Below are 20,558 nucleotides of genomic sequence, written 5' to 3'. Positions count from 1 at the left end.
GTGTGGTTTGTTTTTTGCAGCATTTGATGAACTCGTTGAAGCATACAAAGAGCAGGCCAAAGGGCTTCTGGATGGTGGGGTTGATATCTTACTCATTGAAACTATTTTTGATACTGCCAATGCTAAGGTGAGTTAAAGGAGAAAAAAGGGGCTGGGCTGGGCTGGGGGCTGGGGTGCATCCCCTAATGTAGTGAGGAGATTGTAATAGCCATTATTAAAGTTAAAGCAAATTCCTTGATTCCATTTTCTTCTTTTTTTTTTTTTACATCTTTATTGGAGTATAATTGCTTTACAACAAAGTGAATCAGTTATACCTATACATATGTTCCCATATCTCTTCCCTCTCTCTCCCTCCCACCCACCCTCCCTATCCCACCCCTCTGTGTGGTCACAAAGCACCGAGCTGATCTCCCTTTGCTATGCGGCTGCTTCGCACTAGCTATCTGTTTTACGTTTGGTAGTGTATATATGTCCATGTCACTCTCTCACTTTGTCACAGCTTACCCTTCCCCCTCCCCATGTCCTCAAGTCCATTCTCTAGTAGGTCTGTGTCTTTATTCCTGTATTACGCCTAGGTTCTTCATGACATTTTTTTTTTCTTAAATTCCATATATATGTGTTAGCATATGGTATTTGCCTTTCTCTTTCTGACTTCACTCTGTATGACAGACTCTAGGTCCATCCATCTCATTACAAATAGCTCAATTTCATTTCGTTTTATGGCTGAGTAATATTCCATTATATATATGTGCCACATCTTCTTTATCCATTCATCCAATGAGGGACACTTAGGTTGTTTCCATCTCCTGGCTATTGTAAATAGAGCTGCAATGAACATTTTGATACATGACTCTTTTTTTTTTTATTTTTGCCGTACACGGGCCTCTCACTGTTGTGGCCTCTCCGGTTGCGGAGCACAGGCTCCGGACGCGCAGGCTCAGCGGCCATGGCTCACGGGCCCAGCCGCTCTGCGGCATGTGGGATCTTCCCGGACCAGGGCATGAACCCGTATTCCCTGCATCAGCAGGCGGACTCTCAACCACTGCGCCATCAGGGAAGCCCACATGACTCTTTTTGAGTTATGGTTTTCTCAGGGTATATGCCCAGTAGTGGCATTGCTGGGTTGTATGGTAGTTCTATTTGTAGATTTTTAAGGAACCTCCATACTGTTCTCCACAGTGGCTGTACCAATTCACATTCCCACCAGCAGTGCAAGAGTGTTCCCTTTTCTTCACACCCTCTCCAACATTTATTGTTTGTAGATTTTTTGATGATGGCCATTCTGACAGGTGTGAGATGATATCTCATTGTAGTTTTGATTTGCATTTCTCTAATGATTAATGATGTTGAGCATTCTTTCATGTGTTTGTTGGCAGTCTGTATATCTTCTTTGGAGAAATGTCTATTTAGGTCTTCTGCCCATTTTTGGATTGGGTTGTTTGTTTTTTTGTTATTGAGCTGCATGAGCTGCTTGTAAATTTTGGAGATTAATCCTTTGTCAGTTGTTTCATTTGCAAATATTTCCTCCCATTCTGAGGGTTGTCTTTTGGTCTTGTTTATGGTTTCCTTTGCTGTGCAAAAGCTTTGAAGTTTCATTAGGTCCCATTTGTTTCTTTTTGTTTTTATTTCCATTTCTCTAGGAGGTGGGTCAAAAAGGCTCTTGCTGTGATTTATGTCATAGAGTGTTCTGCCTATGTTTTCCTCTAAGAGTTTGATAGTTTCTGGCCTTACATTTAGGTCTTTAATCCATTTGGAGCTTATTTTTGTGTATGGTGTTAGGGAGTGATCTAATCTCATACTTTTACATGTACCTGACCAGTTTTCCCAGCACCACTTATTGAAGAGGCTGTCCTTTCTCCACTGTACATTCCTGCCTCCTTTATCAAAGATAAGGTGACCATATGTGCGTGGGTTTATCTCTGGGCTTTCTATCCTGTTCCATTGATCTATATTTCTGTTTTTGTGCCAGTACCATACTGTCTTGATTACTGTAGCTTTGTAGTATAGTCTGAATTCAGGGAGCCTGATTCCTCCAGCTCCGTTTTTCATTCTCAAGATTGCTTTGGTTATTTGGGATCTTTTGTGTTTCCATACAAATGGTGAAATTTTTTGTTCCAGTTCTGTGAAAAATGCCAGTGGTAGTTTGATAGGTATTGCATTGAATCTGTAGATTGCTTTGGGTACTAGAGTCATTTTCACAATGTTGATTCTTCGTATCCAACAACATGGTATAACTCTCCATCTATTTGTATCATCCTTAATTTCTTTCATCAGTGTCTTATAATTTTCTGCATACAGGTCTCTTGTCTCCTAAGGTAGGTTTATTCCTAGATATTTTATTCTTTTTGTTGCAATGGGAAATGGGAGTGTTTTCTTGATTTCCCTTTCAGATTTTTCATCATTAGTGTATAGGAATGCCAGAGATTTATGTGCATTAATTTTGTATCCTGCTACTTTACCAAATTCATTGATTAGCTCTAGTAGTTTTCTGGTAGCATCTTTAGGATTCTTCATGTATAGTATCATGTCATCTGCAAACAGTGACAGCTTTACTTCTTCTTTTCCGATTTGGATTCCTTTTATTTCCTTTTCTTCTTTCATTGCTGTGGCTAAAACTTCCGAAACTATGTTGAATAAGAGTGGTGAAAGTGGGCAACCTTGTCTTGTTCCTAATCTCAGTGGAAATGGTTTCAGTTTTTCACCATTGAGGATGATGTTGGCTGTGGGTTTGTCATATATGGCCTTTATTATGTTGAGGAAAGTTCCCTCTATGCCTATTTTCTGGAGGTTTTTTAATCATAAATGGGTGTTGAATTTTGTTGAAAGCTTTCTCTGCATCTATTGAGATGACCATATGGTTTTTCTCCTTCAATTTGTTAATATGGTGTATCGCATTGATTGATTTGCGTATATTGAAGAATCCTTGCATTCCTGGAATAAACCCCACTTGATCATGGTATATGATCCTTTTAATGTGCTGTTGGATTCTGTTTGCTAATACTTTGTTGAGGATTTTTGCATCTGCGTTCATCAGTGTTATTGGCCTGTAGTTTTCTTTCTTTGTGACATCCTTGTCTGGTTTTGGTATCAGGGTGATGGTGGCCTCATAGAATGAGTTTGGGAGTGTTCCTCCCTCTGCTATATTTTGGAAGAGTTTGAGAAGGATAGGTGTTAGCTCTTCTCTAAGTGTTTGATAGAATTCGCCTGTGAAGCCATCTGGTCCTGGGCTTTTGTTTGCTGGAAGATTTTTAATCACAGTTTCAATTTCAGTGCTTGTGATTGGTCTGTTCATATTTTCTGTTTCTTCCTGATTCAGTCTTGGCAGGTTGTGCTTTTCTAAGAAGTTGTCCATTTCTTCCAGGTTGTCCATTTTATTGGCATAGAGTTGCTTGTAGTAATGTCTCATGATCTTTTGTATTTCTGCAGTGTCAGTTGTTACTTCTCCTTTTTCATTTCTAATTCTATTGATTTGAGTCTTCTCCCTTTTTCCTTTTTTTTTTTTTTTTGTGGTACACGGGCCTCTTTCTGCTGTGGCCTCTCCCGTTGTGGAGCACAGGCTCTGGATGCACAGGCTCAGCGGCCACGGCTCACGGGCCCAGCCACTCCGCGGCATGTGGGATCATCCCGGACCGGGGCATGAACCCGTGTCCCCTGCATCAGCAGGCGGACTCTCAACCACTGCGCCACCAGGGAAGCCCCCAGTCTGTCTTTTGGTGGGAGCATTTAATCCATTTACATTTAAGGTAATTATCGATATGTATGTTCCTATTCCCATTTTCTTAATTGTTTTGGGTTTGTTATTATAGGTCTTTTCCTTCTCTTGTCTTACTTGCCTAGAGAAGATCCTTTAACATTTGTTGTAAAGCTGGTTTGGTGGTGCTGAACCCTCTCAGCTTTTGCTTGTCTGTAAAGGTTTTAATTTCTCCATCAAATCTGAATGAGATCCTTGCTGGGTAGAGTAATCTTGGTTGCAGGTTTTTCTCCTTCATCACTTTAAATATGTCCTGCCAGTCCCTTCTGGCTTGCAGAGTTTCTGCTGAAAGATCAGCTGTTAACCTTATGGGGATTCCCTTGTGTGTTATTTGTTGTTTTTCCCTTGCTGCTTTTAATATGTTTTCTTTGTATTTAATTTTTGTCAGTTTGATTAATATGTGTCTTGGCGTGTTTCTCCTTGGATTTATCCTGTATGGGACTTTCTGTGCTTCCTGGACTTGATTAACTATTTCCTTGCCCGTATTAAGGAAGTTTTCAACTATAATCTCTTCAAATATTTTCTCAGTCCCTTTCTTTTTCTCTTCTTCTTCTGGAACCCGTATAATTTGAATGTTGGTGCGTTTAATGTTGTCCCAGAGGTCTCTGAGACTGTCCTCAGCTCTTTTCATTCTTTTTTCTTTATTCTGCTCTGCAGTAATTATTTCCACTATTTTATCTTCCAGGTCACTTATCCATTCTTCTGCCTCAGTTATTCTGCTATTGATCCCTTCTAGAGTATTTTTAATTTCATTGATTGTGTTGTTCATCGTTGCTTGTTTCATCTTTAGTTCTTCTAGGTCCTTGTTAAATGTTTCTTGTATTTGGCTATTCTATTTCCAAGATTTTGGATCATCTTTACTATCATTATTCTGAATTCTTTTTCAGGTAGACTGCCTATTTCCTCTTCATTTGTTAGATCTGGTGGGTTTTTATCTTGCTCCTTCACCTGCTGTGTGTTTTTCTGTCTTCTCATTTTGCTTACCTTACTGTGTTTGGGGTCTCCTTTTTGCAGGCTGCAGGTTTGTAGTTCCCGTTGTTTTTGGTGTCTGTCCCCAGTGGCTAAAGTTGGTTCAGTGGGTTGTGTAGGCTTCCTGTTGGAGGGGACTAGTGCCTGTGTTCTGGTGGATGAGGCTGGATCTTGTCTTTCTGGTGGGTAGGTCTATGTCTGGTGGTGTGTTTTGGGGTGTTTGTGGCCTTATTATGATTTTAGGCAGCCTCTCTGCTAATGGGTGGGGTTGTGTTTCTGTCTTGCTAGTTGTTTGGCATAGGGTGTCCAGCACTGTAGCTTGCTGGTCGTGGAGTGAAGCTGGGTGTTGGTGTTGAGATGGAGACCTCTGGGAGATTTTCGCCGTTTGATATTAACGTGGAGCTGGGAGGTCTCTTGTGGACCAGTGTCCTGAAGTTGGTTCTCCCAGCTCATAGGCACAGCACTGACTCCTGGCTGCAGCACCAAGAGCCTTTCATCCACACGGCTCAGAATAAAAGGGAGAAAAAGTAGAAAGAAAGAAAGAAAGGAAGAGGGTATAAGAAAATAAAATAAAGTAAGGTAAAATAAAATAAAGTTATTAAAAAATAATTATTAAGAAAAAAAATTTTTTTAATGTAAAAAAACCACAAAAACGGATGGATAGAACCGTAGGACAAGTGGTGAAAGCAAAGCTATACAAAATCTCACACAGAAGCATACACACTCACAAAAAGAGGAAAAGGGGAAAAAATAATACATCTTGTTCTCAAAGTCCACCTCCTCAACTTAGGATGATTCATTGTCTATTCAGGTATTCCACAGGTGCAGGGCACATCAAGTTGATTGTGGAGCTTTAATCTGCTTCTGAGGCTTCTGGGAGAGATTTCCCTTTCTCTTTGTTCGCACAGCTCTGAGGTTTCAGCTTTGGATTTGGCCCCGCCTCTGCGTGTAGGTCACTGGAGGGCGTCTGTTCTTCGCTCAGACAGGATGGGGTTAAAGGAGACGCTGGTTCGGGGGCTCCGGCTCACTCAGGCCTGGGGGAGGGAGGGGCACGGATGCGGGGCGAGCCTGCGGCAGAGGCTGCCGTGACCAGCCTGAGGCGTGGTGCGTTCTCCCGGGGAAGTTGTCCCTGGATCCCGGGACCCTGGCAGTGGCGGGCTGTACACGCTCCCCGGAAGGGAGGTGTGGAGAGTGACCTGTGCTCGCACACAGGCTTCTTGTTGGCGGCAGCAGCAGCCTTAGCGTCTCATGCCTGTCTGTGGGGTCTGCGCTTTTAGCCGCGGCTTGTGCCCGTCTCTGGAGCTCCTTTAAGCAGCGCTCTTAATCCCCTCTCCTCGCGCACCAGGAAACAAAGAGGGAAGAAAAAGTCTCTTGCCTCTTCGGCAGCTCCAGACTTTTCCTGGACTCCCTCCTGGCTAGCCGTGGTGCACTACCCCCTTCAGGCTGTGTTCACGCCGCCAGTCCTCTCCCTGCGCTCTGACCGAAGCCCGAGCCTCAGCTCCCAGCCCTGCCTGCCCTGGTGGGTGAGCAGACAAGCCTCTCGGTCTGGTGAGTGCTGGTCGGCACCGATCCTCTGTGCGGAAATCTCTCTGCTTTGCCCTCCACACCCCTGTGGCTGCGCTCTCCTCCGTGGCTCCGAAGCTCCCCTCCTCCGCCACCTGCAGTCTCCGCCCGCGAAGGGGCTTCTAGTGTGTGGAAACCTTTCCTGCTTCACGGCTCCCTCCCACTGGTGCAGGTCCCGTCCCTATTCTTTATTTTATTTATTTTTGCTGTGTTGGGTCTTTGTTTCTGTGCGAGGGCTTTCTCTAGTTGCGGCAAGCAGGGGCCACTCTTCATCACCGTGCGCGGGCCTCTCACTGTCACGGCCTCTCTTGTTGCGGAGCGCAGGCTCCAGACGCGCAAGCTCAGTAGTTGTGGCTCACGGGCCTAGTTGCTCCACGGCATGTGGGATCCTCCCAGACCAGGGCTCGAACCCGTGTCCCCTGCGTTAGCAGGCAGACTCTCAACCACTGCGCCACCAGGCAAGCCCCCATCCCTATTCTTTTGTCTCTGTTTATTCTTTTTTCTTTTGCCCTACCCAGGTACGTGGGGAGTTTCTTGCCTTTTGGGAGGTCTGAGGTCTTCTGCCAGCATTCAGTAGGTGTTCTGTAGGAGTTGTTCCACGTGTAGATGTATTTCTGGTGTATCTGTGGGGAGGAAGGTGATCTCCGCGTCTTACTCTTCCGCCATCTTCTTCGCCAAGCCCATTTTATTCTTGAATATTTTTAACTGAGTCCAGTAGAATGAAGGAAACTTCAAAAGGTTATGTTTCTAACTTTTAAAAAATGGTTTTTTAATTATGAAAGTAAATATTTTCATATATAGCTACTATATGTACATAGATGCATAGGTAATAAATATATACGCATGGTTCTAAAATTCAGAAGACACAGAAATGGGAATTCCCTGGCGGTCCAGTGGTTAGGACTTGGCGCTTTCACTGCCAAGGGTCCGGGTCCTATCCCTGGTTGGGGAACTAAGATCCCGCTAGCCGTGCTGCTCGGCCAGAAAAGAAAAAAAAAAGACACATAAATGTATGGAGTAAAAAGTAAATATCCTTCTGTTTCCTATTCCCTGGGTATTCGGCCGTCTTCCCCATGGACCACTGCTCTCACTGGTGTGAGGGTCCTGACAGGGATTCCATGCAGATAAAAGTGTGCGTGACGCGTGTACGTATGTGTATGTGATTATATTCTTTGTATATGTACAAAGGTACATAAGTGTGTAGAATAAAAAGTAGATATCCTCATACATAACGTTTTTGCACAGTGTCTCTGAAGATAAATTTCTACAAGTGAAATTGCAAGGTTTAAAGGGTCTGGGCACTGTTAATTTTGAGTTTTAGTGTCAAATTCCCTCTAAGATTGTACTCATTTATCCTCCAGTCAGCAAGCAGTGCACAGTAGTGCTGCTTTCACCACACCCTCTCTGTTGAACTTTTTTTTTTCGGTACGTGGGCCTCTCACTGTTGCGGCCTCTCCGGTTGCGGAGCACAGGCTCCGGACGCACAGGCCCAGCGGCCATGGCTCATGGGCCCAGCCGCTCCACGGCATGTGGGATCTTCCCGGAGCGGGACACGAACCCGTGTCCCCTGCATCAGCAGGCGGACTCTCAACCACTGCGCCACCAGGGAAGCCCTCTGTTGAACTTTTTGATCTTTTACAATCTGATAGCTGAAAAATACTACCTCACTATAGTTTTAATTTGTGCTGTCGGCCCTCTGTGTCAGTGAGTTCCGATGTGGAACGGCCTTGAGCATTGGAGGACCTTGGTGTCTGGTCCCGGAACTTAATAAAACATGGACGGTACAGATTGACATAGGATTTGTGCCTTTACAACCCATTCTAGCTCATACTCTTTTTTGCAATGACATACACTGTTGGTTCATGTACCTACCATGTATATATGAGGCTGTGGAAAGCAGAGGCTTCTTATTTATCTATTTTTAATTTTGACTGAGCAAAAGAAGAAAGAGTAGCTCTTCAGCCCTTCCTCAGAGGAAGTATTAGTTCATGGAGGGACTTTCAGTCAGCATTTGTTTTGTTGTAACATGTACAGTGTTACCCTTGAGAAAGGGGCCCTGGGGTTGTGCGTTATCAGGAGGACGTGTTTCTCCTTCTCCTCCCCAGAGAACGTGATGTGTATCTTATCTGAAGAGGTCTGGGTAAGGGAGCATTCTGATCAGCCATTTAGGCTGACCTGTGTCACAGTCTTTCAGAAACAAAGGTGTCCTTTTTCTCCCTGACAGGCAGCCTTGTTTGCAGTCCACAAACTTTTTGAAGAGGAGTATGCTCCCCGGCCTATCCTTGTAAGTTCTCAAATATTTGCATGATGAATTTTGGTTTTTATTAATACTGTCATTTTGAGGGTGGGGTTTTTGTTTTCCTGCCATGGAACTATTGATAGTATCTTTTAGGAACCAGCTTCTTGCTTGGTTCACCTCCCTTCTTCCACCACCTCTAGATCAATAGCAGTCTTATTCGTGGAAATGTACAGAAAATGAATGTAGCAGTGGTTTGTGGAAGGCAGGCTATTCCAAAGAAGCCTGGCTGAACTTGTCCCCCAAAGCCAAAGGCTCACTCTCATTAGGGCCCGAGGGCAGATGGACTGGTGTGCTGACCGTGAAGCATCCAACACCAGAGACAGCATGCTGCCAATTCATTAATGCAACAGGCAGGCCCCCATTGCTTGGTGAGAATAGAATAGAGTCAAACAGGGGTGTTAGATGAATCAGATGTTGAACAGCAGGAGACCAGGATAACCTGAGGTATCTGTGGGGAAGTCTTCTCCAGTGGGACTGGAGGTGTGAATCCTAAAGCTTTTCTGGACACTGCTTTTGTCTCCGTGACTTTCCCTTTTCTCTGTTTCTGTGGCTTTCCAACCCCTCCCCTGGGCACTTTGCATTCATCTGTTCTGACGGTTAAAAAAAACAGTGCTGCTTTGGAGTTTGAGTGCCACAGTTCTCTTCCTTGTAAAAAAACAAAGAAAGTCAGCCTACTCATTTTATTTTGTTTCTGTGACTGTATTCATAACTCAGGTCTATGCTGTTGACAGTTTACTTTGTTCAATTCAGATTTCAGGGACAATTGTTGATAAAAGTGGGCGGACTCTCTCTGGCCAGACCGGGGAGGCGTTTGTCATCAGCGTGTCTCATGCAGACCCACTCTGGTGAGTGATCATTCTTTTCTGACTCCATTCCTTTTGGGGGGATCTCTTCTGATGACTACAGACTGTGACCCAGGAGGGGATTGCTTCTCTATATTTCTATGGTACCACTTGTATGAGATGTTGTCTTTCCTTGAAGTACATTCTGACTGCCCTGAGGACGTCAGAAGACACTGCCTAAATGGGTCGATTTGAGGGAGGGGGAGAGTTCTCATACGCCCTGGGCCCACCAGAAAGTTGCCTTTTTGTCTGTAAGTGTCCCCTTTATAGTTTAAGACTGGCTTGGCCTGCTAACAACACTTTAAATCTATTATCAGCACTTAAAAATTTTGCAAGGTGTTTTCACTCCCTGCTTGTGGAACAACCAGAAGTAGTGTAGTTTGAAATAAGGTGGGAATTCTAAAGCTCAGATATTTATCTTTAAAATTAACGTGGCTTTTACATTCTAGTTTGTAACATCTCTCTATTTTTCTGATCAAAATGGTTTAACTTCTGTACCATGAGTGAGATGGAAGCTCCAAGAGTCTATACAGTTTCCTCCTGTGCCTTTTCCGTGCACGTTCTACTCCTGCCTGGAGGCCATGCCTGCCCTGCAGGGTCACCCCGCCACGTGAGCCTTTCAGACCCATCTCTAGGGTCCTCTCTGGGGACCCTTCCCTCTCTTACCAGCCCAGGTCGATGTTCTTCTCAGAGCACTCTATACACTGTTATTATAGCCTTGGCCATAAAAATAAGAGTCATAGATATTTATTGAGAGTTTGCTGTGTGCCAGGCTTGGTTCTAAGTGCTTTATGAGAGTTCTTTCTTTTAATTTTGGCAACAACACCTTGAGGTAGCTTCTCCTCTTCAGATCTTTTGCTTATTGTTTTAGTTGGGTGGTTTTCTTATTGTTGAGTTTGAAAAATTAAAGAAAATATTTTGGATACTGCATATGTGTTTCGCAAATATTTGTTCCTAGTCCGTGGCTTGTCTTCTCATGCTCCTAACCATATCTTTTGCGGAGCAGAAGTTTGTAATTTTAGTGAAGTCCAGCTTATCATTTTTTTTTCTTTCTTTCTTTCATGGATCCTGCTTCTGGTGTTGTATCTAAAAACTCATCTCCAAACCCATGGACACCTAGATTTTTCTCCTATGTAATTGTTATATATATATTTATATCTTTAATAGTTTTGCAACTTGCAATTAGGTCTGTGATCCATTTTGCGTTAATTTTTATGAAAGATGTAAGATCTTTGTCTAGATTAATGTATTCAGATGTGAATGTCCAGTTGTTCCAGTACTGTTTGTTGAAAATACAATCCTTTCTCCATTGGATTGCCTTTGCTCGTTTGTCAAAGATTAGTTGACTGTATTTGTGTGATTCTGTTCCTGGACTCTGTTCAGCACCATTGATCTGTTTGTCTGTGCTCTCTCATCAATACCAGAGATTCCTTTAGCTTTCCAGTGAGTGTTGAAGTCAAGTAGTACCAGTGCTTTGACTTTATTCTTCTACAGTAGCTAATTGTATTAGCTATTCTGGGTTGTTTGCTTCATCATGTAAACTTTAGAATCAGTTTGTTGATATCCACAAAATAACTTGCTGGAATTTTTACTGGCATTTTGTAAATGTATATAAAATTGGGAAGAATCGACATCTTAACTATATTAAGTCTTCCTGTTGATGAACATCGGATAGATCTCCATTTATTTAGATCTGCCTTGATTTCTTTCATCAGAGTTTTGTAGTTATACACAAGTATTTCATTTATTTTGGTGCCATTGTAAATAATGTGTTTCGTATTTCAAATTTCAGTTGCTCATTGCTGGTATATAGGTCAACAGTTGACTTTTGTATATGAAGCTTGTGCTTTACAACCTTGGTTCTAAGAATTTTTTAGATGATTCTTTAGAACAGATAGTCTTATCTGTGAACAAAGACAAATTTATTTCTTCCTTTCCAATCTGTATACCTTTTATTTTCCATCTTCTCTTATTGCCTCACCTAGGACTCCCAGAATGATGTTTAGCAAGAGGTGAAAGCGGGCATCCTTGTCTTGTTCCCGATCTTGCGGGGAAAGCATCTAGTTCTGTATCATTAAGTATGATGTTAGCTACAGGTTTTTTATAGACCTTCTTTATCAAGCGGAGGAAGTTCCCCTCTATTCCTAGTTTACTAAGAGTTTTTATCAGGAATGGGAGTTGGGTATTTATTAAATAAACTTTTTATTTTGGAATAATTTCAGATTTACAGAAAAGTTGCAAAGATAGTACAGAGAATTCCCATATGCTCTTCATCTAGTTTTTTCTAATGAGACATCTTGCATTAACTGTGGTACTTTCGTCAAAACTAAAAGTATATTACTATTAACTAACTCCTGACTTTATTCTGGTTTCAGGTTTTTCCACTAATGTCCTTTCTCTGTTTCAGGATCTAATCTAGTATATCACATTGCACTTAGAAATCATAGTCAAAGAAAAAAAGTAAAATGTGAAAAAATAAAAGATGACATAGTCCTGTCACTTCATAGTTAATTCTTGAATTCCTGAAGACTTCAGCAGCTCCCACTGAGTGTGATTTTGGAGGGGTTTTAGCAGCTCTGCTTTGATCTATTTTATTTTAGTCTGCAGTAAGTTTCATTTGCAAAACAGAGAGCCCCTTGGTTACAAATTAATTTATAAGAGGACAAATTCTAAGTGCAAGGTCACGTTGCAATTCAGTTGGAGCAAGGACTGAGTCTTGGTCTTCAAGACCCCCGAAGTGGCTTCCATGTGCCATTAATGTTCCTTCTACCTCCAAGATTTTCCTTTTTCTTTCTCTTAAGTATTGCTTTCCAGTGTTTATTAGCAGTGGTAGTTCGCAGACATTTCTGTTTCATGGTATACCATTAACTAAACGGTGAACTTATTTAAGGAGTCACATCCGTAGGCAGCATCTAATGTTGGAGACATGGGCAGAAATATTTAGTGTTGCAGGGAACTTCAGTGAGGTGGCTTTGACTGGAGCTGAATAAACTTGCTTTGAATCAGGAGACTTACTATCTGCTTGGTTTTAAATGTACTCCTTTCTTTATCATAACTTTTTATATGTATAAATATTTAGAATAGAAGAGGGTACTTCTAATACCTTCTTTTTGTTTTTCCAGCATTGGATTAAATTGTGCTCTGGGTGCAGCTGAAATGAGACCTTTTATTGAAACAATTGGAAAATGTACAACAGCCTATGTCCTCTGTTATCCCAACGCAGGTGTGTGTTTCAAGGGAGTCACACATAGGAAATGCAAATGCACAAGACCTGGGTAGATAGGATAACAGATCTGGATTAAAAGAGTTTGTTTTGCAGGTCTTGGTATATAGTTGACTTTCAATAGGAATTTTCTAAATGAAGAGTATTCGGGTCTAGACCACTGTTTCCCTCTAGACTTGAAGGAACAGTTTGGCTCAGCCTGAAAGGGTCAGAAGTGGACAGAACTTGGGGGCATGAAGCCTAGTCATAACTTATCTGGCCAGAGCCTTGGAATTGGTGACAGTCCTTGCCATGTGGGCGTGGCCAAAGAGATGAGTGCAAAGAACGTGAGAGAGAGAGCCCTCTTCTTTGTTCCACTGTATCGACAAAAGAGCCTGTTACTTTTCTCCTTTTTAAAAGTTAGGACTTAATGGTATATAAAAATTCCTAAGATAAATGTAGACAATTTTCAGACTATCCATTTAATATTGGTAATCCATTCTGGGTTAACCAGATTTCCTGGTGAATGTTTCTGAGCACCAGTTAACTACTTGGGGCTAAAAATCATTTTCCAGCCTTCTTTCTCCAAATATGTACATTTTAATGTGCAGTAAATTTTATTTCCCACTAGGAGTAAGATAACTGGAAGGGGATAATAAATAAAACAGGAAATTGCAAAATTAGATGCTAAAGTCTTACTTGGGAAAACTTACTTGAGAGGAGATGGGTTGTGTTTTGCTTGTTTTTAATTGCATGTCTGGTGCTCATTAGTTCAAAGCATGTGTGGTACTCTTCCAACCCCTACCCCTAGGCGTCTAGGAGACAAGAATGAATTTCCTATACAGAAAAGGGAGGGATAGGGGTAGGGAAATTCTGTCTCATGTAGCAGTGATGCTTTTCTTTCAAATAGAAAAGAAATAATGGATGTTTATTTTCCTCTGTGATTTTATTGTTGTTGTCTGGTATGGAGTCTCTGTACTTATTATGTTTAATGTTAAGAATTCTTACTTGTTTTTGCAAGTAATCACGATTTAATTATAAATATTTTTGTAACATTTTAACCTAAAGCCTTTACAAATACTATGTCATTTGTTAAAGTAATTTCCAGTAATGGCTGAAATATACTTTCTTAGGTCTTCCCAATACCTTCGGTGAATATGATGAAACTCCGCACGTGATGGCCATGCACTTAAAGGTCAAGAATCCTCTTTCACTTCGTTTTTAAGAGATAGAGAAATGGAATTTTTGATTTAGAATATCTAGAAGTAGACTTTTCCCCTAAAGAAATCCCAGTGTATATATAAAAAATAAAAGCTTAAGATGAATTAAAATGATGGAGGCAGAGGGAGGGGCTCACTGTCAGCATCCTTCTCCACAGTGGGTACTAGTGGCTATTGGGAAATTCTCAGAGAGGTCCAGCCCAAACTAACTGAAACTCGGCTCTCCTCTGCAGCCCTCCCAGGTGGTCCCCTCCACCCCGCAGACTGCTGGGTGGAGTCTATGTCTCCTAGCTCCCCACTGTCACCTCCCCCATTCTCCTTCTCTCACATACACCTCCCATCTTTGAATCCCAGGTCACGAAACCATACTACCCATGACCCCTCCTTATCACTAACCCCTGGATCTCTTTTCCCTCATTCCTTGAATTTTTAGCTTCTGGCTTACCGACATTCTCTCCTAAACTATTTCTCATTTAATTCTTATGTTTTCAGTACCTTATGTAGATGCTCTTTTCAATACACTGACTTCTCACTTCCTTGACTTCCTCTCTCTCGGTTATCTTGTGCTTCTTTCAAACCAGCTGTGGTTAAACTCCAGCTTTCAAACCAACTGTGGTTGAACTCCAGACCTGCACTGTGCAATATATGTAGCCACATGTGTAGCCTCTACCACATGTGGTCATTGGAGCACTTGAAATGTGGCTGTTGTGACTGAGGAACTGAATTTTTAATTCTTTAAACATTTGAATTTAAATTTAAAAGCTGAATACGTATTATTGGAAAATGAATTACTTAGCTCCCATTCATTCTGCTCAGCATATGGGTAAAAAAAAACTTTATCGTGATCAGATAGGCAAATATCTCATTGCATTTCATAGTATCTGAACTGGTCTCTGCTTTTAACCTTATGTCTAAGGCTTATCAAAGCTTGATATCTAGAGTTAAGTATGTTTAGCTCTCTTTTAAATGGAAAATTAGTTATTCAGGAAATGCAGATTTTCTGCTGAATTGGTAGTGGTGAGCTTAGAATTCAGATGAACTCTCTGAAACTTTTTCTTTTCCTAAATGCAGGATTTTGCTATGGACGGCTTGGTCAATATAGTTGGCGGGTGCTGTGGTACGACACCAGATCATATCAGGTGATAATCCTTTCTAAGTATTTTACCTTTTGTTATGGGATGAGTTGTGTCCCCAAAATTCATAGGTTGAAGCCCTAATCCCCAATTCCTCTGAATGTACCTGTATTTAGAGGTAGGGCCTTTAAGGAGGTAATTAAGGTAAAATGAGGTCATATGAATGGATCCTGATCCAATGTGACTGGTGAGGACACAGGCACACACAGGAAGGGGCCATGTGAAGACCCAGGGAGAAGATAGCCAGCTACAAACCAAAGAGAGGTCTAAGAGGAAACCGGTCCTACTGACACCTTGACCTGAGACTTCTAGCCTCCAGAACTTGAAGAAATAAATTTTGCTGTTTAAACTACCTAGTCTGTGGTATTTCATTATGGCAGTCCTAGCAAACTAAGATACTTTATATTATGAAAAATTCCAAAAATTAAAGTAGAAAAATAATAAAATGAACCCCCATGCACCTATTGCATAGTTTCCATAATTTTCAGCATTTTGCTATTCTTATTTATTCTCCAACTTTTTTTTCCCTTAGACTATTGTAAAGCAAATCCTACATATCTTTTTTTTTAAATTAATTTTTGTTGGAGTATAGTTGCTTTACAATGTTGTGTTAGTTTCTGCTGTACAGCAAAGTAGATCAGCTATACGTATAGATATATCCCCTCTTTTTTGGATTTCTTTCCCATATAGGTCACCACTGAGCATTGAGTAGAGTTCCCTGTGCTATATAATATGTTCACATCAGTTATCTGTTTTATACATAGTATCAATAGTGCATATATGTAAATCCCAATCTCCCAATTCATCCCACCTCCCCTTCCCCCTTGGTATCCGTACGTTTGTTCTCTATGTTTGTGTCTCTATTTCTGCTTTGCAAATAAGATCATCTGTACCATTTTTCTAAATTCCACATATATGCATTAATATACGATATTTGTTTTTCTCTTTCTGACTTACTTCACTCTGTATGACAGTCCCTTGGTCCATCCGTGTCTCTGCAAGTGACCCAATTTCGTTTCTTTTTATGGCTGAGTAATATTCCATTGTATATATGTACCACATCTTCTTTGTCCATTCTTCTGTTGTTGGACATTTAGTTGCTTCCATGTCCTGACTATTGTAAATAGAGCTGCAATGAACATTGTGGTACATGACTCTTTTTGAATTATGGTTTTCTCAGGGTATATGCCTAGTAGTGGGATTGCTGGGTTTTGTGGTAATTCCATTTTTAGTTTTTTAAGGAGCTTCTGTACTTTTTTCCATAGTGGCTATATGAATTTACATTCCCACCAACAGTGTAAGAGAGTCCCCTTTTCTCCACACCCTCTCCAGCATTTGTTGTTTGTAGATTTTTTGATGATGGCCATTCTGACTGGTGTGAGGTGATACCTCATTGTAGTTTTGAAGCAAATCCTAGATATCTTAACACTCTACCTTTAAATACCTGAATAATATTCCAGTGCTCAAAGAGGGACAGCCGATATTTCTTGTGGGCAAATACCTGCCTCCACTAGATTCTCTCATGAAAGGAAGAGACAATAAGCAACAAGCACCTTGAGGTCAACAGGAGCATCTTCACCTCGCCTGACACAGTCACTGCTTAACCCACGTTGTAGAGTGAGGGCATGAAGGAAGGGGGTGGGAGACAAGGGCATGGCGAAGGGTGTGTTTAAGTCCCTGCAGTTTCGTGGTTTATAAGAAGATTGGAAAGATTGGAATTGAGTGGAATAAAACACAGTTGAGGACTGTTTGTATTTGTTTTTTTTCCCTAGAGTGACTGATGATCATATTTTGAGCCAGTCTGCTTGCATGCCTATAATACGTTCACTGTACTGAACTGCCTAATGTTGCACTGAGTTTGTTGACTTCCATGATAGACTCTGTGAAGAGTCTCTATAATTTTTTAAACATAACATCTTTTAAATAATATCTGAAAGTTATCAGTAGTTGAGGATAGCTTATCTTTGGATCTCTTTTTGTTTTTAAGATTATCTCCTTCTTTATAAAAAGAGTTGTGTTTTTTGTTTCTTAACATTTTTATTGGAATATAATTGCTTTACAATGGTATGTTAGTTTCTGCTTTATAACAAAGTGAATCAGTTATATATATATACATATGTTCCCATATCTCTTCCCTCTTGCATCTCCCTCCCTCCCACCTTCCCTATCCCACCCCTCTAGGTGGTCACAAAGCACCGAGCTGATCTCCCTGTGCTATGCGGCTGCTTCCTACTATCTATTTTACATTTGGTAGTGTATATATATCCATACCACTCTCTCACTTTGCCACAGCTTACCCTTCCCTCTCCCCATATCCTCAAGTCCATTCTCTAGTAGGTCTGTGTCTTTATTCCCATCTTACCCCTAGGTTCTGTTTTTTTTTGCCGTACGCGGGCCTCTCACTGCTGTGGCCTCCCCTGTTGTGGAGCACAGGCTCCGGACGCGCAGGCCTAGCAGCCATGACTCACGGGCCCAGCTGCTCCACAGCATGTGGGATCCTCCCGGACCGGGGCACGAACCCACATACCCTGCGTTGGCAGGCAGACTCTCAACCACTGCGCCACCAGGGAAGCTTTCTTAGATTCCATATATATGTGTTAAGCATACGGTATTTGTTTTTCTCTTTCTGACTTACTTCACTCTGTATGACAGACTCTAGGTCCATCCACCTCACTACAAATGCTCAACATCATTAATCATTAGAGAAATGCCAATCAAAACTACAATGAGGGGCTTCCCTGGTGGCGCAGTGGTTGAGAGTCCGCCTGCCGATGCAGGGGACACGGGTTCGTGCCCCGGTCCGGGAAGATCCCACATGCCGCGGAGCGGCTGGGCCCGTGAGCCATGGCCTCTGAGCCTGCGCGTCCGGAGCCTGTGCTCCACAACGGGAGAGGCCACAACAGTGAGAGGCCTGCGTACTGCAAAAAAAAAAAAAAAAAAAAAACTACAATGAGATATCATCTCACACTGGTCAGAATGGCCATCATCAAAAAATCTAGAAACAATAAATGCTGGAGAGGGTGTGGAGAAAAGGGAACACTCTTGCACTGTTGGTGGGAATGTAAATTGATACAGCCACTATGGAGAACAGTATGGAATTTCCTTAAAAAACTACAAATAGAACTACCATAGGACCCAGCCATCCCACTACTGGGCATATACCCTGAGAAAACCATAATTCAAAAAGAGTCATGTACCAAAGTGTTCATTGCAGCTCTATTTACAATAGCCAGGACATGGAAGCAACCTAAGTGTCCATCATCGGATGAATGGATAAAGAAGATGTGGCACATATATACAATGGAATATTACTCAGCCATAAAAAGAAACGAAATTGAGATATTTGTAAAAGAGTTGTTTTAAAAATACCTGTGTGTGTGGGTTTGTGTGTGTATGTCTATCTATCTCTGCATATATATTTGCTGCTTTTACTTTGCCATTCACATACTCATTTGGGGGGCAGTAGAGTGAGCAGTTCATTCTGGTCCTGATAAATTTAGTAGAGCAGCCAGATTTTTCCAGGCTGATCAGAAGACATATTTCATCGAAGCTGATAAGGTTCAAAAGAGTATGAATAATTAAAACAAATTTTTAGGAGTAATAATTTTGGAGTTTCAGTGATGTATTACTCTTTACCCTCCTTACCATATATGTGTGCTTGAAAAAAACAGACCTAAAGGATTTAATTTCCTTCACTCCTGGTACCTCCTCTCCTATTTGCTTTCCTTCTCAACAATGAAGCCTTTTTTTCTTTTAAATTACCATGTGGATTTGATGGAGTTAAGGATATCTTCAGGTTTGGGAAGGGGTGGAGGAGATTTGCTATTAGCGTTTGTGCAAACCATCACGTCTGTAGGTTCACATCTGTGAGCACAGAACTTGGTACAATCAGTGCACAGCAACGGGGCAGATACAGAAATGTTAAAGATTATAGATTCATTTTCTGCATTACTGAGAAAACTGAAAAGCACAGTTGCTGCTTTACATTTGGAACTAGGTATATAATTATATTAAACAGACTTAATTTCATAGGTGGAAATTAGTTTAATTGAATTTTGTTTGGATTTAATGGATATTGTGTTTTCTCTTTTAACTCAGAGAAATTGCTGAAGCTGTGAAAAACTATAAGCCTAGAGTTCCACCTGCCACTGTTTTCGAAGGGCATATGCTACTGTCTGGTAAGTCATAAAGACATGATTTTTTATGATTTCAGAAATCGTTTGTAGATTGTTAGTATGTTTAGTCTACGTGGTAGTGATATTTCTGCCACAGAACTTGTTTATTAGGTCAAAGAAGTGTACATATTTTTCTTGGTACTTAAATGAATTCTAGTAAAGGACGCTTTGGTTTTTTTTAGGGGTGAGAGCGGGAAGATACTGACTTCAGGGAAATGTGAATGAAAGCACAGGTAGTGGCCTTGGTCAAACGTATTGTGCACTGCTTTGAAAATGTACATAGGCCACAGCCTAACACTTTTAATCATCAGATTTGCTGCTAGTTCCTAAAAAATCTAGCCCAGGCTTAAGGTTTTTTAATGATGGTAGCCTCTTCCTAGAAAATTTTGTTTGCTTCTATAACATTATTGTCATGCTCTTATGTTGGCTGTGTGTTTAGGTTTTACAAAGAGTTGTGATATTTATTATTCTGTTTTGTTCTCAACAGCCCTGTGGAGTAGGCAGCTTCCCTTTTTCAGAATGAGCTCTGATATTCACAAAAGGAACATTAGTAAAATAGATTATCATGCCAACTATTAGAAAAATAACTTTAAATTTTATATTTTTCCCATAATACTTTAATGATGTATTCTTAGATAGTATCTTTAAGCAAAAAAAAAAAAAAAGTGTATACAGATTTTGAGAGAACCTGCAAATAGCACACATATGGAATTATGCACCCTAATAATGGAGAATTTAATGTTTCTCTAAATTGATGTATTTTTGTTCCATATGCTCTCCTAAGAAAAATGAAATAAAATGACAGTGAAATAAAATAAAAGTGACAGCAAAAGTAATACCCACTTTTCTCACTCAGAACATATTGTATAGAATTACTCCCAGTGAGTGAAAATAAAGTTGGGTTAGAAATATGCCTCTTCAGGCTACCCTTTTTTTCCTTTTATACTCTAGAAGCCGGGATGAGATTAGAAGAAGAGGGATTTGTGATTTATGACACACTCCCTACCCTGAAAAAGTGGCTTTTGTCAGAGAAAGGTGTGGTAGGATAGTTTCTTTTAACCTTAGATCTTAAAGCTATTAATTGACTTCAACCAAGGACTAAGTTGAAATTGTTAGCCTTTGCCAAAATGGAAACATGAAAGAACCATTTAGTTATGATTTTTAAAGAGTTTATGTGTAAGAATGAAAGAATTCTTTCTTCTGATTTGAATTTCATGTGCTATTTCTAAATTGTTTTAAAAATCACCTTCAATCAGATTTTAAAAGAATGGCACCAAATATACTCTTTTTAATTGTTCTTTTATAAATTGCAGACTTGAGAACAATGTAAATTTTTTTTAACTTATGTATTTATTTTTAAATTTTTGGCTGCGCTGGGTCTTCGTTGCTGTGCGCAGGCTTTCT

The 20,558-nt window shown here is 40.9% G+C and overlaps 1 protein-coding gene across 4 annotated transcripts in view; it reads left to right on the top strand.

Annotated features, from left to right (window-relative positions):
• Positions 1-20,558, top strand: part of MTR (5-methyltetrahydrofolate-homocysteine methyltransferase) — a 163,096-nt gene that overhangs the window by 20,315 nt on the left and 122,223 nt on the right. For all 4 annotated transcript variants that reach the window (XM_079899952.1, XM_079899954.1, XM_079899951.1 and 1 more), the window contains 7 exons: positions 21-127; positions 8,508-8,567; positions 9,333-9,427; positions 12,547-12,647; positions 13,760-13,821; positions 14,918-14,985; positions 19,078-19,157. In XM_079899952.1, coding sequence (XP_079756078.1) covers positions 21-127; positions 8,508-8,567; positions 9,333-9,427; positions 12,547-12,647; positions 13,760-13,821; positions 14,918-14,985; positions 19,078-19,157 — 573 coding nt within the window. The remainder of the gene's footprint in view (positions 1-20; positions 128-8,507; positions 8,568-9,332; positions 9,428-12,546; positions 12,648-13,759; positions 13,822-14,917; positions 14,986-19,077; positions 19,158-20,558) is intronic.

The sequence above is a fragment of the Stenella coeruleoalba genome (assembly GCF_951394435.1).
Source record: "Stenella coeruleoalba genome assembly, chromosome: 16".
NCBI lineage: Eukaryota > Metazoa > Chordata > Mammalia > Artiodactyla > Delphinidae > Stenella > Stenella coeruleoalba.
The sequence above is the reverse complement of the archived record's forward strand: the minus strand, read 5'-3'. Positions and strand labels throughout refer to the sequence as shown.